Raw genomic sequence first — 15,137 nt, forward strand, 5'->3', positions numbered from 1 at the left:
CTCGTACGTACTCTATGAGTGCTTTTCTAGAGAAGACAGCGCAGACCTCCGCCAAGGCAGATCAGTGGGCCCCCGTGGCCCCCCCACCCCACCCCACCCAAATTCACCACCAAAATTTAATCATCTGTTCCTTGTGCCAGTATCAACATTTCCTGAAATTTTCATCCAAATCTATCCATAACTTTTTGAGTTATCTTGCACACAGGTGGAGGTAATAACAACAACTACAACAACAACAACAACAACAACAACAATAATAATAATAATAATAATAATAATAATAATAATAATAATAATAATAATAATAATAAAAACAATGATGGATTGGATTTATATGGCACTTTTCTAAGCACTCAGAGTGCTTTACATTGGATCCATTATTCATTGCCACAGCAGCACTGGGGCAGGCTGATGGAAACAGGACAAATATTACAGATTTCAAGAAGTTAAACATTCAAAAGATGTAAAATAAAATGTTTGTACAACAGTAAAATATACATATGTTGAAACATTTTGTGTTTTTCTGACAAAAGAGTAAATCCTAAAGACAAAACAAAAATGTATGTTGTGATACTTATATTTATCACATTGTAAAATTATATCAGTCTAATTGTCATTATAGTTTTATTTTTCAGCTGTACATGTAAGTGTAGGATAATGTTGTATAACGTATTTAGCCTTGTCAGAATCCACTTGCTCAGTATTGATGCCTATAAGAATATACTTTAATTAAAGACATCATGACAAGGCCAACAATAACAAAAACTTACAAGTGCAGAAATTGTGTGAATTGTGGTTATGAAGTTATACACATTGTATTAAGTATACTTCATATATTGATCATAACATAATATATTTTTAAGGTATAAGCAAACAGTCATATGAGTATCATTTATGTATGCCAAGATGCACAAAACCTGGAGTAAACTGTAATCAGTCAACTATATGATCAAATTGTTATGATGATGATGATGATGATGATGATGATGATGATGATGATTCTGTTCTGTAAAGTGAATGTACCTCTAAGTGAATTGAGACTCTTTCTGTTTTTAGCTCTTGAACAGAGATAAAAATTAACCCTAGTATAAAACTGAAGCAAAGCCGTCTTTTCTCTAAGATGCAAAAATCAACACTTGGAGTTCCATACACCTTTGGGTGAAGTCAGCAGCGTTTTGTTTTTCTCATGTCTGAAAGCACCGTCAGATCAGCTGCAGTTGCGGAACCATGACGGTAGAGGGCGTTAGTGTCAGAATCCAGTTTTCCAATAGCCAGTCAAGCTGCAATATCCAAGGCTTGACATTGCGAAGATGGAGGCTGTTACGGTTTAGACCCGGAGACGTGAAAAGCGCAAACTGCAAGTTTCACAGCTCTGTTATGACAACATTTCCTGTCGGTCCAGGTAAATGGAAAGCCCTGTGTTTACTCACCTAGCAAGGAAACAGCAGAGTCTTTGCAAAGTTAGGTAGCTAGCATAAATGACAGCCTGCTCAGCTAATGTCAACGAACGAGCTAGCGCAACGAACATTAGCTAAGCTAGGAGGCTAGCAACAGCGGATCAACTACAGCGTAGTTTCAGATAACACTTAACTTAACCACATAAACGTCTCAATATTCTTGACACCTTGTTTTCTTACTCAGGCAGCCTGTCTGGTAAAACAGAAGCCAACCTGTGGCTAACTTAGGCTAATGTCATCAATAGGATGAGTAGATGTTATGATAGAAATGCTAGCTAGCATTAGCCAGCTAATCATTTTTCGCATCCGTTTCCTGGTTGTGGGTCCTCGTCTTGTTTTAGTCTTTTGGTGCTAAAGCAAATAGTTTGTTTAGTTAAATGTATAGCATACATGAGATCATGCAACTAGTGTTTCACTCATACAGTATATAATAATAGCCTTTATGTTTTGTTTTCTCTGTTGAGGAAGAGTACGTAACTTGACGCAACGTTAGCCAAAACATTACTGTGCACATCTGTCAGTTTGCTCTGGTCTTTAGTAGTGTCAAAGTAATTTTAATGCATGATATATGGTAACACATTAATGTGATAAAGTGTTTATTACGTCATGCATACAATATTTGTAATTTTAGACATCATCTTACTTTAGGATCTCTGCATTCTTCCCTGTACATAAGCTAACTGTAAACCACTTTAACAAGTGGAAATTTTGCTGACATGTTAAGTTTCGTCCACATAGATCTGTTTGATACCAAAAACTATCTTTCAGGGGATTATTCTACTTTCCCAGTAACACATGTTGACAGATGAGACAAGAGTGCATTACTCCCGACAGATGACTGAACTGTGATGGAACTGAGTAAAAATCCTGTTCATGTTTACTTCTTAGTTAGTTATCTATTTTAACTCACTGTGTTTGTGCATTTACAGGTGGAGGCAGGAGGTGTAAGTAGAGGGCAGTTGACATCAGCAGCATGTACTCTGAGTGGCGCTCGCTGCAGCTGGTGGTGCAGAGCGACCAGGGACACCTCAGTGTTCTGCACACGTACCCCACCACGGTGGGTACAGAGGTGGCCAATGCAGTGGTCAAGCCTCTGGGCACAGCTGTGAGCCCTGTCGCCACAGAGAACATCCTCAAAACAGACAAGGAGGTAAGTAAGCAGCCCTCAGAACTCTACACACTGTGTGATGTTGAAATTTATCATTTTGATATGCAGGGTGTCTGCCAAGAAAAGCTCCACCACTAAGGTGCTAGAGTGGCTGTCAGGTTTAAAAGTTATGTCCATATGGCTGGGATGGAGTTGGTTATAATCATCCACCAGGAGATGTTATTGACAACTCGTGATGCAGATGCTCTCATTCAATTGTAGTGGTTTGCACCATCCACCACAAATGTGGTATGGACAGTTCAATAAAAATATATATTTTTAAAGACTTGCAGTACAGTCTATTAAATGAAGGTGTGTATTTAACAGTATAATCATAGGTTTGTTAAACTTTGATGCAAATAATTCTTTGTGGGGTGCAACATATGTCTAACCATTGAAATTCTGGTTTATCATGTAGAATGTCTGTTAGATGTTATATGATGCTGTTTGCTTCTGTATGTCTGTAAGCCCCCAAATCCAAGTCCATGTCCAAAGGTTTACATCCATAACTTTGGCTTTGTGTCACTGTCAGGCTAAATATTTTGAGATTAGCTCAATATTATGTTGTATCTTGATCAAGTGTTCTGGTTGTTTTTGCTTTAAGTCAGCTTTCAAACAAACAAACAAACAAATAAATGAGTAAATAAATAGGACTGCAGCTTTGATGTCTAACGGATTGTTGTGCTGTTTAGTTCCGCACAGAGGACTGATGTCTGAAATGCCATAGACATGTTGTAGTGCTTCCTTTTGTACACAACTTTATGTAAAGGTTATGTAAAGGCAAACACTTGAAATTTCCCTTTAAGTACACACTATAGTTTAATTACATTACATTACTGGTATTAGTGTAGGGCTTTCCAAGGCTTTTTGTAATAAAGTGATTATTTAATGGAAAAAAACATGTTTTAAGTTTTGTGAATTTATTGTTGTTTTGGCTCTTTATGCTACAGCTGTCAACAAAGTTCCACTTTGATAAAACTCTGTATTGTGTTTCACTGCATAAAATTGATGTGAGAAAGAAACCGCAGACCTTGCAGCAAGCCAACAGTTTCAATTAATGATAATGACAGCCTGCACTCACACATGGTGTGAGAGTAGCTGCAGTGGATTAGAAGTATTTCAGCAATATTTGTCAGGTGCAGTAGTTATGTGAACTGCTTAACTGTTGGCGTGAATTTTTTGAATCTCTTCTGTCCCACAAAGACACCAGGAAGCATTTTATCTGTACTGGATGTCAGGAGAGAGCTGTGATGCAGGCAGTAACCTATTAATGCAGAGTCATTTAATTGTGAGGCTTTATTGGAATGGACTTAGTACTGGCTGATTCTCCTCATGAAAAGACTCAGATTGTCAACATGTGCAAGAAAATGTTATCAGTGAAGATTTTCCTGTTCTTGATTGATACATGTGTTCATGTTTATTTTTGAGATTAGTTTTTAGTTTGCCATTTTATTTTTCAAGAATGTTGTCTATCTATTTACTTCAAAAAGTAAAGTAGATGGTGCAGTGGTGCTTTGTTGGCATTGCCTAGAGCTGAAACAATCGATTAATTGAATTGATTTTAAAAATTATTTGATTACAGTTTTCCTGAATCAAAACTATGTTTCTTTTACTTCGCTACCGCTAAACAGGATCACAACAAAGTTGTAGTTTAGTTCCAGCTTAAGTTGTTGGTAAGGTAGTAAGTCGAATATAAATTTGTTGTAGACTTCAGTGCACAAATTTTTTGTAGATGTCGTTTGACTTATTTGTTGCTTTTATGTAGATATTTTATATATACTATTATACTGTTGTTGTTGTTATTTCTATATAGACATTTTTGATATATCCTTTTACTTCAATATTTTTCGTGGTTGTCTTTTCAGCTGGTTCTGTAGTAAAGGACAAGTTGAAATCATTCAAATCATTTAATTGAATCAAATCAAATAATCAGTAGATTAATCAGTTACAAAAATAATCAAAAGATGGAGCTCTGTTGCCATTGTCATCTTGCCTTTGATCTCTACATTTACCACACATTCACATAAACGTGAAGACTCAGATACAGTTTTCTATTAAATGAATGTGACACTTTCAGATGTTTGTGACCGATAAAAGTTCATTTGATATCAATGATAAACATTGTATGGACATTTTTACCACACAGAATGTGACACCTAGAAAGTACCACATGCAGGGAGATTTCAATGTTATTGAGAATCCAGGTGACAAAGTTTTAAAAATGGTTTGGTTCCCAGGTGAAATGGACCATGGAGGTGCTGTGTTACGGCCTCACCCTCCCCCTTGAGGGGGACACCGTCAAGCTGTGTGTGGATGTGTACACGGACTGGATGATGGCTCTAGTGTCACCCAGGGACTCGATGCCTCAGCCGGTGGTCAAAGAGCCCAATATGTACGTCCAAACCATCCTAAAACATCTCTACAACGTATTTGTACCAAGGTAAGACGGAGAGCTTCATTATGGAGCTATTTTTGTTATAAGCTCTACCATTCACTTCTTAACTCCTCACTCTGGGTTTTTCCCTCCAGGCCTGAGCAGCACAGTTTGAACCACATCAGGCTTTGCCAGCAGGTTCTGACTGCAGTCCAGAAACTGGCACGGGAGTCTGTCTCCATGGTGAGGGAAACCTGGGAGGTACTGCTTCTCTTCCTGCTTCGCATCAATGACACCTTACTTGCCCCACCCACAGTTGGAGGTAAGTAGTAGGGTCAGGTATTATTTGAATTGGATCTGATTCAGTTCTGTTTATTGTGGTTGTTACTAGGGCTGAACGATATGGACAAAATTTCATATCCCGATATTCATGCCAGATATCTCGATATCGATACGATATGACTACGAGTTCGGTGAAAACCAAGCATTTTTCAGAAAAATACAAACATCATAATAGAAAAGAATGTGGAAAGTGCAGTGTTATTTATAAGAACTCACTGCCAGTCATCAACATTAACATAAAGTACGAATAAATAAATTACAAATCAAACATTTTACTGCAGCTCTGCTTTACCAATAAATAACCTCACCTCTCATCTCCTGCGCTATATTGTCCCCTGTATGCTCCCCGGGGAAGAACGATGTCTGAAGACAGCGGGTCGTCAGGTCGAAGTTTTTTGTAATAAAATGGACTGTTAAACTGATGTAGGGTTCAGTTGTCCGGCTCGACCACAGGTCCGTGGTTGTGGCGAAATGATCGATTTCATGGAGCTCAGATTCAACATTTATTTTACACTCATTATAGAGTTTCGGAATGGCCACTTGATTAACGTGTTCAGGATGGTATTTTATAACACTTGTCCAGCTTCTGAACCATTTTTTTAAAGCCCTCTTTCGAGACTGTGTACACAGGTACCTTGTCTTTTGCAATGTGGTACGCTATAGCTTCTGTGATGTCTTTATGTCTAGTGGACATCGACTCGTACGGTGTAACGCTACTGAACGCATCAGCAATCAAACTTTGCTTTGGCTTCTTTTGGGATGACTGAGAAGTCCCCGGTGTTTCTCTCATTGCCATACAGTCTTCCTGCAGCACACGATGGTGGTGTTTCAGGTGGTGAAACATGTTTGTTGTGCTACCTTGCTTAGTCGCAATTTTCGCCAAGCATGACTTGCACAACACCTGGCTCTGGTTCACATCATCCTTTTTAAATCCAAAATACCTCCAAATAATGGAGGATGATTTATGTTTTGTCACCAAATCAGATTCTGCACTGACACCAGCCGCATTATCTTCCGCACTCATGGCACTTTTCTTTCTTACTTTTTAATTTCCCCGCTGTGGATGTAGTGTGTGTGTGTGTGTGTGTGTGTGTGTGTGTGTGTGTGTGTGTGTGTGTGTGCGCACATCAGTCTCCGTCTTCCTCACTCCCGCCCTCTTATGTTTGTCATTGGTTGGCTTCAGCTGTCGATCCACCGCGAGCATGAAATAAGGTTTGTGGTTGGCTGGCCATAGCGGTGCATTCAAGGGCAATTGTAAAAATGAAATTTGTTGTGACTTCCAGAGCTTTACATGCAGGGTGAGCATGGGGAAAATCTATATTGTTTATATTGTTGCTTTTTCGATATTAATATCTTGAATGTTCACATCTAGAATGTTCATATCTAGTATAGATACGAAAACGATATATCTTTCAGCCCTAGTTGTTACGTCAGTTCCTATATGATTACCATGGGATCAAATGTTTGAATAACAAAAATATACTAAGTATAAGTAATAGTTTTGGTTGATACTAGTGTTTATAACAATGCACCATCCACAGATACATGCTTTTAAAAAACCTTAAAGGTTTTTATTTGTTCTACAGACACAAGTTTCCCAGACACAGACTTAATTAATGTGCAAATGAGGTATATAAATGGCTGCCAAAGTTTATTTAACAATTTATCTTTACATTTATGCGCTTAATTTTTAACCATTTTATTCTTCCTATGTTGAGTGGCCATGGCTCAGGAGGTAGAACAGGTCATCCAATAACCGAAGGGTTGGCGGTTCGAATCCTGCTCTGTCCTAGTCATGTGCTGTTATGTTCTTGGGCAAGACACTTCACCCACCTTGCCTCCAGTGTCACTCACACTGGTGTATGAATGTTTGGTGGTGGTTGGCAAATTGGCAGCCATGCTTCTGTCAGCCTGCCCCAGGGCAGCTGTTGCTACAAACATAGTTTACCAACACTGGTGTGTGAAGGTGAGAGTGAATGAATAATGAATCAATAATGTTATGTGCTTTGGGTGCCTCAAAAAGCACTATAGAAATCTAATTTATTATTATTATTATTATTATTATTCATACACTCTCTTCTTAATCAATAAATAAATGCCCCATCTACCGCTCAGTTCAAGTGTCAAAACAAACTAGTAGAATAATTTGTGTCACAGATATGCTGCACTTAGCCCTGTCATTTTTGTTTGAGTGAAAGCACACATTTGACTGCCATGATGTTTGACATGCATGGCAGTTCCTAATCTAAACAGAAAGGTCCTGGCAGATTACAGTATGTGGTCCTTGCAAATAGGGATGTAACAATATGAAAATTTCATATCACGGTTATTGTGACCAAAATTATCACGGTTATCATTATTATCGCAGTATTGTTGAAATGTGCTCAAAATGTTAAAAAAGTACTTACACACACACTGAAATAATATAACCAAGTTGTATTTTGAAAAAAAGTAATAAAGTAGCGCGCACATTGTACTGTCTGTTGCAGAAACATTCAAGTAATAACATGTAAACAACAAACATACAAATGTGCATTAAAGCTGGCACCTTATGGACACAATATCTGCACCAGGGGTGGGAACTGATAGGATTTGATCAATATCAATGCTGTTATTAGTTCTGCTTATCAATCCAATTCCTTATCAATTCTCCTACTGATTCCTGAGTGGTTTTTGAGTGTGAAAAAAAGTAGTTGGACAGGTCATAGTGGAGTTTGTTTGACCATTTTCCAGATCAAATCATTCACTGTGTCACACATATTACACCATTGTACACACAAACAGAAAGTGAAACACAATAATATTTTCCTGAACTGTTTAATGAACAAATGTAAATATTCTGAAAGAATGAGGATTTTAAAACATGTTAGGCTGATCTGATCCAGACTGGTCAGTGGTTCACTCTTGGTGAAAAAGACCAACCACAAGAGTGGCATAAGGTTCAGTTCCTCTGGAGGTCAGTTACTGGATTTACTGTTGAATGTCCTTCAGTTCATAAAGCTTCCTCTCCTTTGGTTTTTTCACATATCGTGTCTTTGTACAGTTGAAGCTCACTCATTTGGGCCCATTTTAACTGGCATGAGTTTGTCCTAAGTATCTATATTGAGAGGGTTTCTCTGTTGGGTGAGGTTGTGTAGCAGTGGGGGCTGGGGAGGGGTTGACAGTAGTGTGGACCGGGTCTGTGCACTCACTCGCTTGGACGGACCGAGTCCCCCGCACTTGGACGGACTGGGTCCGTGTGCGCGCTCGGACGGACCAGGTCCATGTGCTCGCTCGCTCGGACAGACCTACACTTGGACGGACTGAGTTCGTACGCTCGCTCAGATGAGCTGGGTCCATGTGCGTACTCGCTCGATGGACCGGGTCTGTGCAGGAGCCCGCTATCTTCGAATCTCTGGAGCTCTGTCCATGCAGGTGCCTTCAGCCATGTTTTCAGAGGCCAGACATTACAAACTGCGCACACATGCCTGGAGTGCTGCTGGTTTTCCAGGAAATGAAAGTGCCATGAGTTTTCTAAGTGCAGTAATCAAACACGGTTATCCCATTATATAATGTGCGTTTCGGCCCCACCCCGTGTCCGTCCCATCCATCCGTCAATGTCCCCGTGTTACAAACACGGGTGTTTGGGTGCAGTGCCGCTGTTGCACTACGGGAGGGCGCTATCGTACAAGTAACCACGGGTACAATGCTGCTAGTCATAATAATTAGAAGTTAAACTGTAATACTAACCGTCAGAAATTTTACCGCGGTTTATCATTATACCAGTAATCGTTACATCCCTACTTGCAAATAATCGATTTGCAGAACTGAAATTCATCTTAAGTAACTTAAGTATTTTGTGAGTTTTTATTCCTAGCCCTAAGAGCAGTGCCTTTTTGCTCCATGTTCTTAGTTGTAACCAGGGGTGTAACTGTACAGAAAAATTTCGGGTCGGTATGTTTTCGGTACAGGGGTCTTCAGTTCGATACATTTTCAGTACAGTGAAGGAAATTAGTGAGGGGGGGCTGTGCTCCATAACTACCGAAAACCGAAAGTGAAACTTAACACACTTCAAATGTCTGACCCAGCTTCTGTTTCTCTGTTTTGCTCTGGTGTCATGTTTAAACCCCACCCCCATTTTTGAAGTGGCACTGAGAATTCAGCACGGCACTGCTGCAGAATGTACGAGGGCCGTTCAATAAGTTCATGGCCTCATCCAGAACAGAACAACACAGACTGATAATTAATATTTTATTTTTCAACATAATCTCCATTTACAGCAATGCACTTGGTCCATCGATGTTCAAGCATCACTATCCCATCACGAAAGAATGTAACATCCTGTATTATAACAACCAGTATTTCTGGGTGAGGCCATGAACTTATTGAACAGCCCTCGTACATAGGGGAAACCCTTCACATGGGTTCTGCTTCCAGCCACCCTACTCGTACTGTGTGCGTTCTACTTCAAGGTTCGTTTGGAAACTTGAGGCGAGTGTTTGTGTACTTCACATAGACTACATGTATTCATTCGGTACAATCTGTATCGTATCGAAGGCCCCGAACTAAAATGGTTCAGTACAAACGAGTGCACCGTTACACCCCTAGTTGTAACTGATGAGCCATTGCCTGAAACTGTTGTCCCTAACATTTCTCTTTTCAGTTGGTGTGGCAGAAAAACTGGCAGAGAAGCTGATGGCCGTGCTGTTCGAGGTGTGGCTGCTGGCATGTGCCCGCTGCTTTCCCACGCCGCCGTATTGGAAGACGGCAAGGGAGATGCTGGCCAACTGGAGACACCACCCTCCTGTCGTAGAGCAGTGGAGCCGAGTGGCCTGTGCTCTGACCTCCAGGTTAGAGAGAAATCAACTCTTACACTGAGAAGTGAACTTTCGTGAGATATTTATGTATTACGCTCATTTGTTGATTCTCAAGAAATTTTTGCTGGTCTAGTTCAGCTGGTCTTTAACCTGCTGAACTACATTATTTTACCAAGTACAGCTTTCTTACCCAGATAAGGCATCTGCAGAACCATGCATTTAAAAAGGAAGGAATTCATTAATGTAATAGAGAGACCTTAATCTGTATCAATCAGTCTTTCAGAAGTATTAAAAGTGCTTAGGGAAGTAAGATTTGGTTTTGTTCATTTACCGAATACATCAGTGTGACACAGATTAAGACAGCATACCCAACAACACTCCACTAATCAGTAAAGATGTCCCTAACCTCAAGTTACTGATGTCTTTTTTCAATTTAATAGTGGTTATTTTGAAGTTGATTTTAAATGTGGTTCTCTATTGCAAAGTCTTTAAAAGCCATACACTTCAAGAATCCCGGTTCATATTTTACACCTGTATAGAATATAATCCAGAATTACAATATTGTTATAATGAATGCTGCGTCTGTAAGAAAACTGTGAGAATATCATTCTTCCCTTATTAAGTAAATGAATGCCACCTGTTTCATCTTTTGTCATCTCAGTCTGTAGAGCAGCAGCCAGTAGGTAGTTAATTGAGTAGCTGATCAGAAGATGATTCGATTGATCAACAGCTGTGACTTTTTCCTTTAGTTAAAACAGTCTCTTTTTTTAGTGTCTGATTGTTATAACATATTTTCTTGTTTGCTTTCTACAATCTAGACTTTTGCGGTTCACCCATGGACCAACTTTCCCACCTTTTAAAGTTCCTGATGAGGATGCCAACCTCATTCCATTAGAGATGGACAACGACTGTGTTGCACAAACATGGTATCGGTTTCTCCACATGCTCAGGTGATTCAGCCCTCAGTATTAATGTCTTTAGACATATATTCAGATGTATAAATATATTTTTTGAAGTGTTTATTTTTTTCCAACGGTTTTTTTTCTTATTGGACTAGAATTAGTTTTTCTGAGCTTTTCTGTGAAATGGACATTACATTAGGACAATAGCAAACATCCTGATTGTTTGTGTTTCTGTATTCTATCACAACTAACATAACAATTACAAGAACAATGAACTGAACCACACTTCTCTTTAACCCCAACTGGTCAAGGCAGACGGCCATCCTCCAGGAGTCAGGGTCTGTTTGAGGTTTCTGCTTGGTAAAAGGAAGTTTTTCTTCGCCACTGTCACCAGTCACGAGTGTTTGCTCCTGGAGGATTCTGTTGGGTTTCTGTAAATTGGCTTGAAAGTCTGGTTTTGACCAACTCTATATGTTAAATGTCATGACATAACTTTTGTTATGATTTGGTGCTATATAAATAAATTTGATTGATTGATTGATTGATTGACCATGGGGAGTAGCATTGATGAGTTTCTGTTTCGTTTTTTATGTTATCACTGGATATATCCTGCCAATAGAAAAAGCAGGCACAGGAGATAAGTGAATCCATGGATATGTCTGCAAAATGAGCTAGTGAACATTTAATCTGGTCTTGTTACCGAAAACATGCTGCAACTGTCAGAAAGATCCATTGCCATTGTCAAAACTATTCATAGTTTTTATGTGAGGCAATGGACCTCTGTGATCAAGACTTTTGCAATTTCATGCTTTTTCATTCTGAAAAAATAGGTTATAATTCTTGACATCACACTAACCCTAACTGACATAAATAGCTTCTTTGTTCCTGTGTTTTAATTGACAGAAGTTGAATTGCATTGTGGAACTGAATAGTACCTCATATCACTTCCCATTGAAATATTTCCTCTTCTCATCCACTTACTACCTGTTCCTTCAAAGAAATTTTCATCCTTTTTTTTTTTTATCCTGTGACCTGTTTCTGACATAGTCGCCTTCAAATGTCTAATTATCTATGGTGCTACAGAAACTGGAAGTTAGATCACTCCATTTTATGTTGTTCTTTACTCTAAAGCTTGTTCAGAATGTTAAAAAACTGGAAGCCTTCATTTTTTAAAAATGGCTTATGCAGCCAACAGCCCTCATTTTTTTTCCCTCTTTAGTCTGGAAATACCTCTCGGTTCACTTCTAAAAATATTTAATGTTGAAGATTTGGTTCTGTTCAACCATGACAGACTATGCCCGCTCTAATTCTGAGATGTAAACAAGATCCAGCAGCATATTAGCTGTTAAAGGTGTGAATTTGTCTGCAATTTATATTAATATGTAGTATCTATCTGTTTCTAGCAACCCGGTGGATCTAAGTAACCCAACAATTGTAAGCACCACTCCAAAGTTTCAAGAACAGTTTCTGAACTCCAGCGGCATTCCTCATGAAGTGGTGCTGCACCCCTGTTTGAAGCAGCTCCCCCAGATCTTCTTCAGGGCAATGAGGGGCGTCAGCTGCTTAGTGGATGCCTTCTTGGGTAAGAGAAGGAAATGGAAAGTTCTGCCTGTGACACATGTGAATTGGTCCAACCCTGTCAAACCAGTTTTACATATTTAGGGGAATTAGCTGCAAATTACATAATTAATAGTAATTAAAAGCCTATTTTGTCCATTTTGTAAGGATGATGTTGTAGATTTTTAAAAAAAATATGTTTCCTATCTCGTAGGTGCTCACTAAATGTACTTCCTCACTATGTTTACACTTAGTTTTGAAAGTATTTTCAGAAATCCAAACATACTGTAGCAGAGATGCATTGCTGTTCATATCATGCATTTCCAAAGTGTCCAGCATTGTGTCCTGTATTGGTGACTTCAGAAATCCTGTAGGAGTGCTTTCTTTTGTTGTGGTGGTCTATGGACTGAGACATAGATTCCCCCTATATGTAAACAACAAAGAACTATACAGTCAAGACAGTTTTTATGAAATAGGACCAAGCCTAGATAATACAGGCATTTTAATTGTTTTAAGACAGGCTACCTAGGAGTTCTTTACTACTTCAGTGTTCAGATAATGATAGACACCTGAAGAATGAGGGTTTATCAGTTAAAGTTTTCATACTGTCAAATTCATGAAACAGGTGGATTTATGTATGTAAACAATGATGAATTAAGAGGATGTACCTGAATATGTCACCAAGTGTCTCTCTGTGTCTCTGTCATACAAAATGATGATAAACCTTTCAGAATTAATGAGATGCATGGAATGCACCATTAGGGTGCCATTTCTGTGTGTAGGGTTAGGGTCAAACTTGGACTCTGACAGAAGCAAGCAGCTTGTTTGTAAATGATACAAAAAATCTGTACAGATTGATTTTATGACATGGCTAATTTAGTGCAATAGTTTTCCATGTCAGTCTTCTGGACAGCCTTCTAAGATTTGCTGGCCAAACAAAAGTCTCCCAGATTGAGGTGCTTTACACCAAGTCACTGTTGCATTTACTTTGCTGTGTTATAGGCTGTTACATCTATCTATATTGAGTAAAAATGTCCAAATGTTTTATTTTGAGTCCATTTTAGAGATTGCCCAGTCATATTTTACTCTATGAAAGATATGAAATCCAGTGCATCCCAGACCACCCCAGTAAGTGGCATGAAAGGTCAGATCACACATTGTTTTAGTGTTAGTATTTGAATTTGGACTACATGTAATACCATACAGTTGTTCTCCAATTGGCCAAGATGCATTTTAAAACCAAGTGTAAACCGGGTCATTACCAGTCTGAAGAAACTTGATATTATTGTTTTGTAAGCTAACCCGTCATATTCAGTGATGTTGTTATTGTCAGAGTTTACATCATTGTTGCATGGACTATTTCGGAGAGTCTGACAGACTCTGAATTTGCAGACACTGGTTGTATATTTCAGGTTCTTACAGGTTTATTTTCAGTTGTTGGGTAGGAAATCACATTCATAAATATGAAACACTCATTAAAAAAAGTTACAGACATATAAAAGGTATGTGGGTGGCAAAAAAAGCTCAATATGCAACACTGATGAAGTCATTGAATAAGAATTCCTCAAAAATGTCATTAATAAATGTTTCAGTTCCTTCTTTGCAGTTATTGAGTCCCACTCCCTGAAAGTGAATAGAAACATGTCAGTATGTATTTTTCTCTTTACACTGTAGGTGTCTCTGTTGAAAAGAGAGACGTACGGGAGAGGGTGTTCTCTTTTTGTCCAGTGCAGCTCTCTCATGGTACACACATTAAATGATATGTCTTATAATTAGATGGGAATACGATGGAGTGGGCTGGTGATGATATTAACACCTGGGGTTAAGTCATACCAAAATGACTCATCCCAGATTTATATTCAGACTTAAGTTGCAAGATCATCCACAACTCCTGTGGCCATCAAATATCAGTATCAATCAAAATGGATGGATGTCAATCTTTGGTGATTTGTATCTAACAATTGTCTTGCATGTCTGAATGAATGTCATGTATGATCAACTCATCAACCTTTTTCTTTTCTCTTGCATAACATTAGAATTGGGAAAATGCCTTTCAGTGATTACATTTGCCCAAAACAGGATCTGTCCACTTAAAAAGCGAAGCTCCACCTTTTTTAGTGGACAGACCTCTGAAAATTAATTTTCTAACAGGTTAAAGTGAATCAGCCAGTTGAGGGAGAGACCACTGAATGAAAAACCCGCCTTATTTTGCCTTTGTGTTGACAGGTATATCACGTCCCAGGGCTGACAGTGCCCCGCCCACCCCAGTCAACAGAATGAGCATGTCTCCGCCTCCCTCCATTACGAACACCACACCCCCGCACAGCCGCAAACAGCGTCATACGGTGGTCACCAAAACCACAAGCAAGAGCTCAACTGTAAGTTCAATTATTAACAGAACAAAACAACGCAAAGCATACAGGGAAGTGCAGGGTTGAAAAATGTAGCGTTTCCCTCTGTTTTCTTTAAAGGAAACATGGCAGCCAGTGCAACGGCAAGGCTAAATCAGGTTACAGATACAAACAGTTCTATTATGTATTACCGCTGTTTTACATAAGCTTT

At 39.0% G+C, this 15,137-nt stretch overlaps 1 protein-coding gene across 6 annotated transcripts in view; it reads left to right on the top strand.

Moving 5' to 3' along the window:
* The first annotated feature begins 1,268 nt into the window (after positions 1 to 1,268).
* LOC115422098 (Ral GTPase activating protein non-catalytic subunit beta) overlaps positions 1,269 to 15,137 on the top strand; it is a 40,123-nt gene continuing 26,254 nt past the window's right edge. For 3 of the 6 annotated variants that reach the window (XM_030138173.1, XM_030138171.1, XM_030138172.1), the window contains exons 1-8: positions 1,269 to 1,402; positions 2,387 to 2,607; positions 4,842 to 5,044; positions 5,134 to 5,300; positions 9,963 to 10,149; positions 10,935 to 11,066; positions 12,422 to 12,600; positions 14,802 to 14,953. In XM_030138173.1, the coding sequence (XP_029994033.1) occupies positions 2,431 to 2,607; positions 4,842 to 5,044; positions 5,134 to 5,300; positions 9,963 to 10,149; positions 10,935 to 11,066; positions 12,422 to 12,600; positions 14,802 to 14,953 (1,197 nt within the window). In that variant the 5' untranslated portion in view covers positions 1,269 to 1,402; positions 2,387 to 2,430. Of the gene's footprint in view, positions 1,403 to 2,386; positions 2,608 to 4,841; positions 5,045 to 5,133; positions 5,301 to 9,962; positions 10,150 to 10,934; positions 11,067 to 12,421; positions 12,601 to 14,249; positions 14,319 to 14,801; positions 14,954 to 15,137 lie in introns of those variants that run through there. The other 3 variants (XM_030138168.1, XM_030138169.1, XM_030138170.1) reach the window with 3 other exon arrangements.

The sequence above is a fragment of the Sphaeramia orbicularis genome, chromosome 7 (genome assembly GCF_902148855.1).
Source record: "Sphaeramia orbicularis chromosome 7, fSphaOr1.1, whole genome shotgun sequence".
NCBI classification, from domain to species: Eukaryota; Metazoa; Chordata; class Actinopteri; order Kurtiformes; family Apogonidae; genus Sphaeramia; species Sphaeramia orbicularis.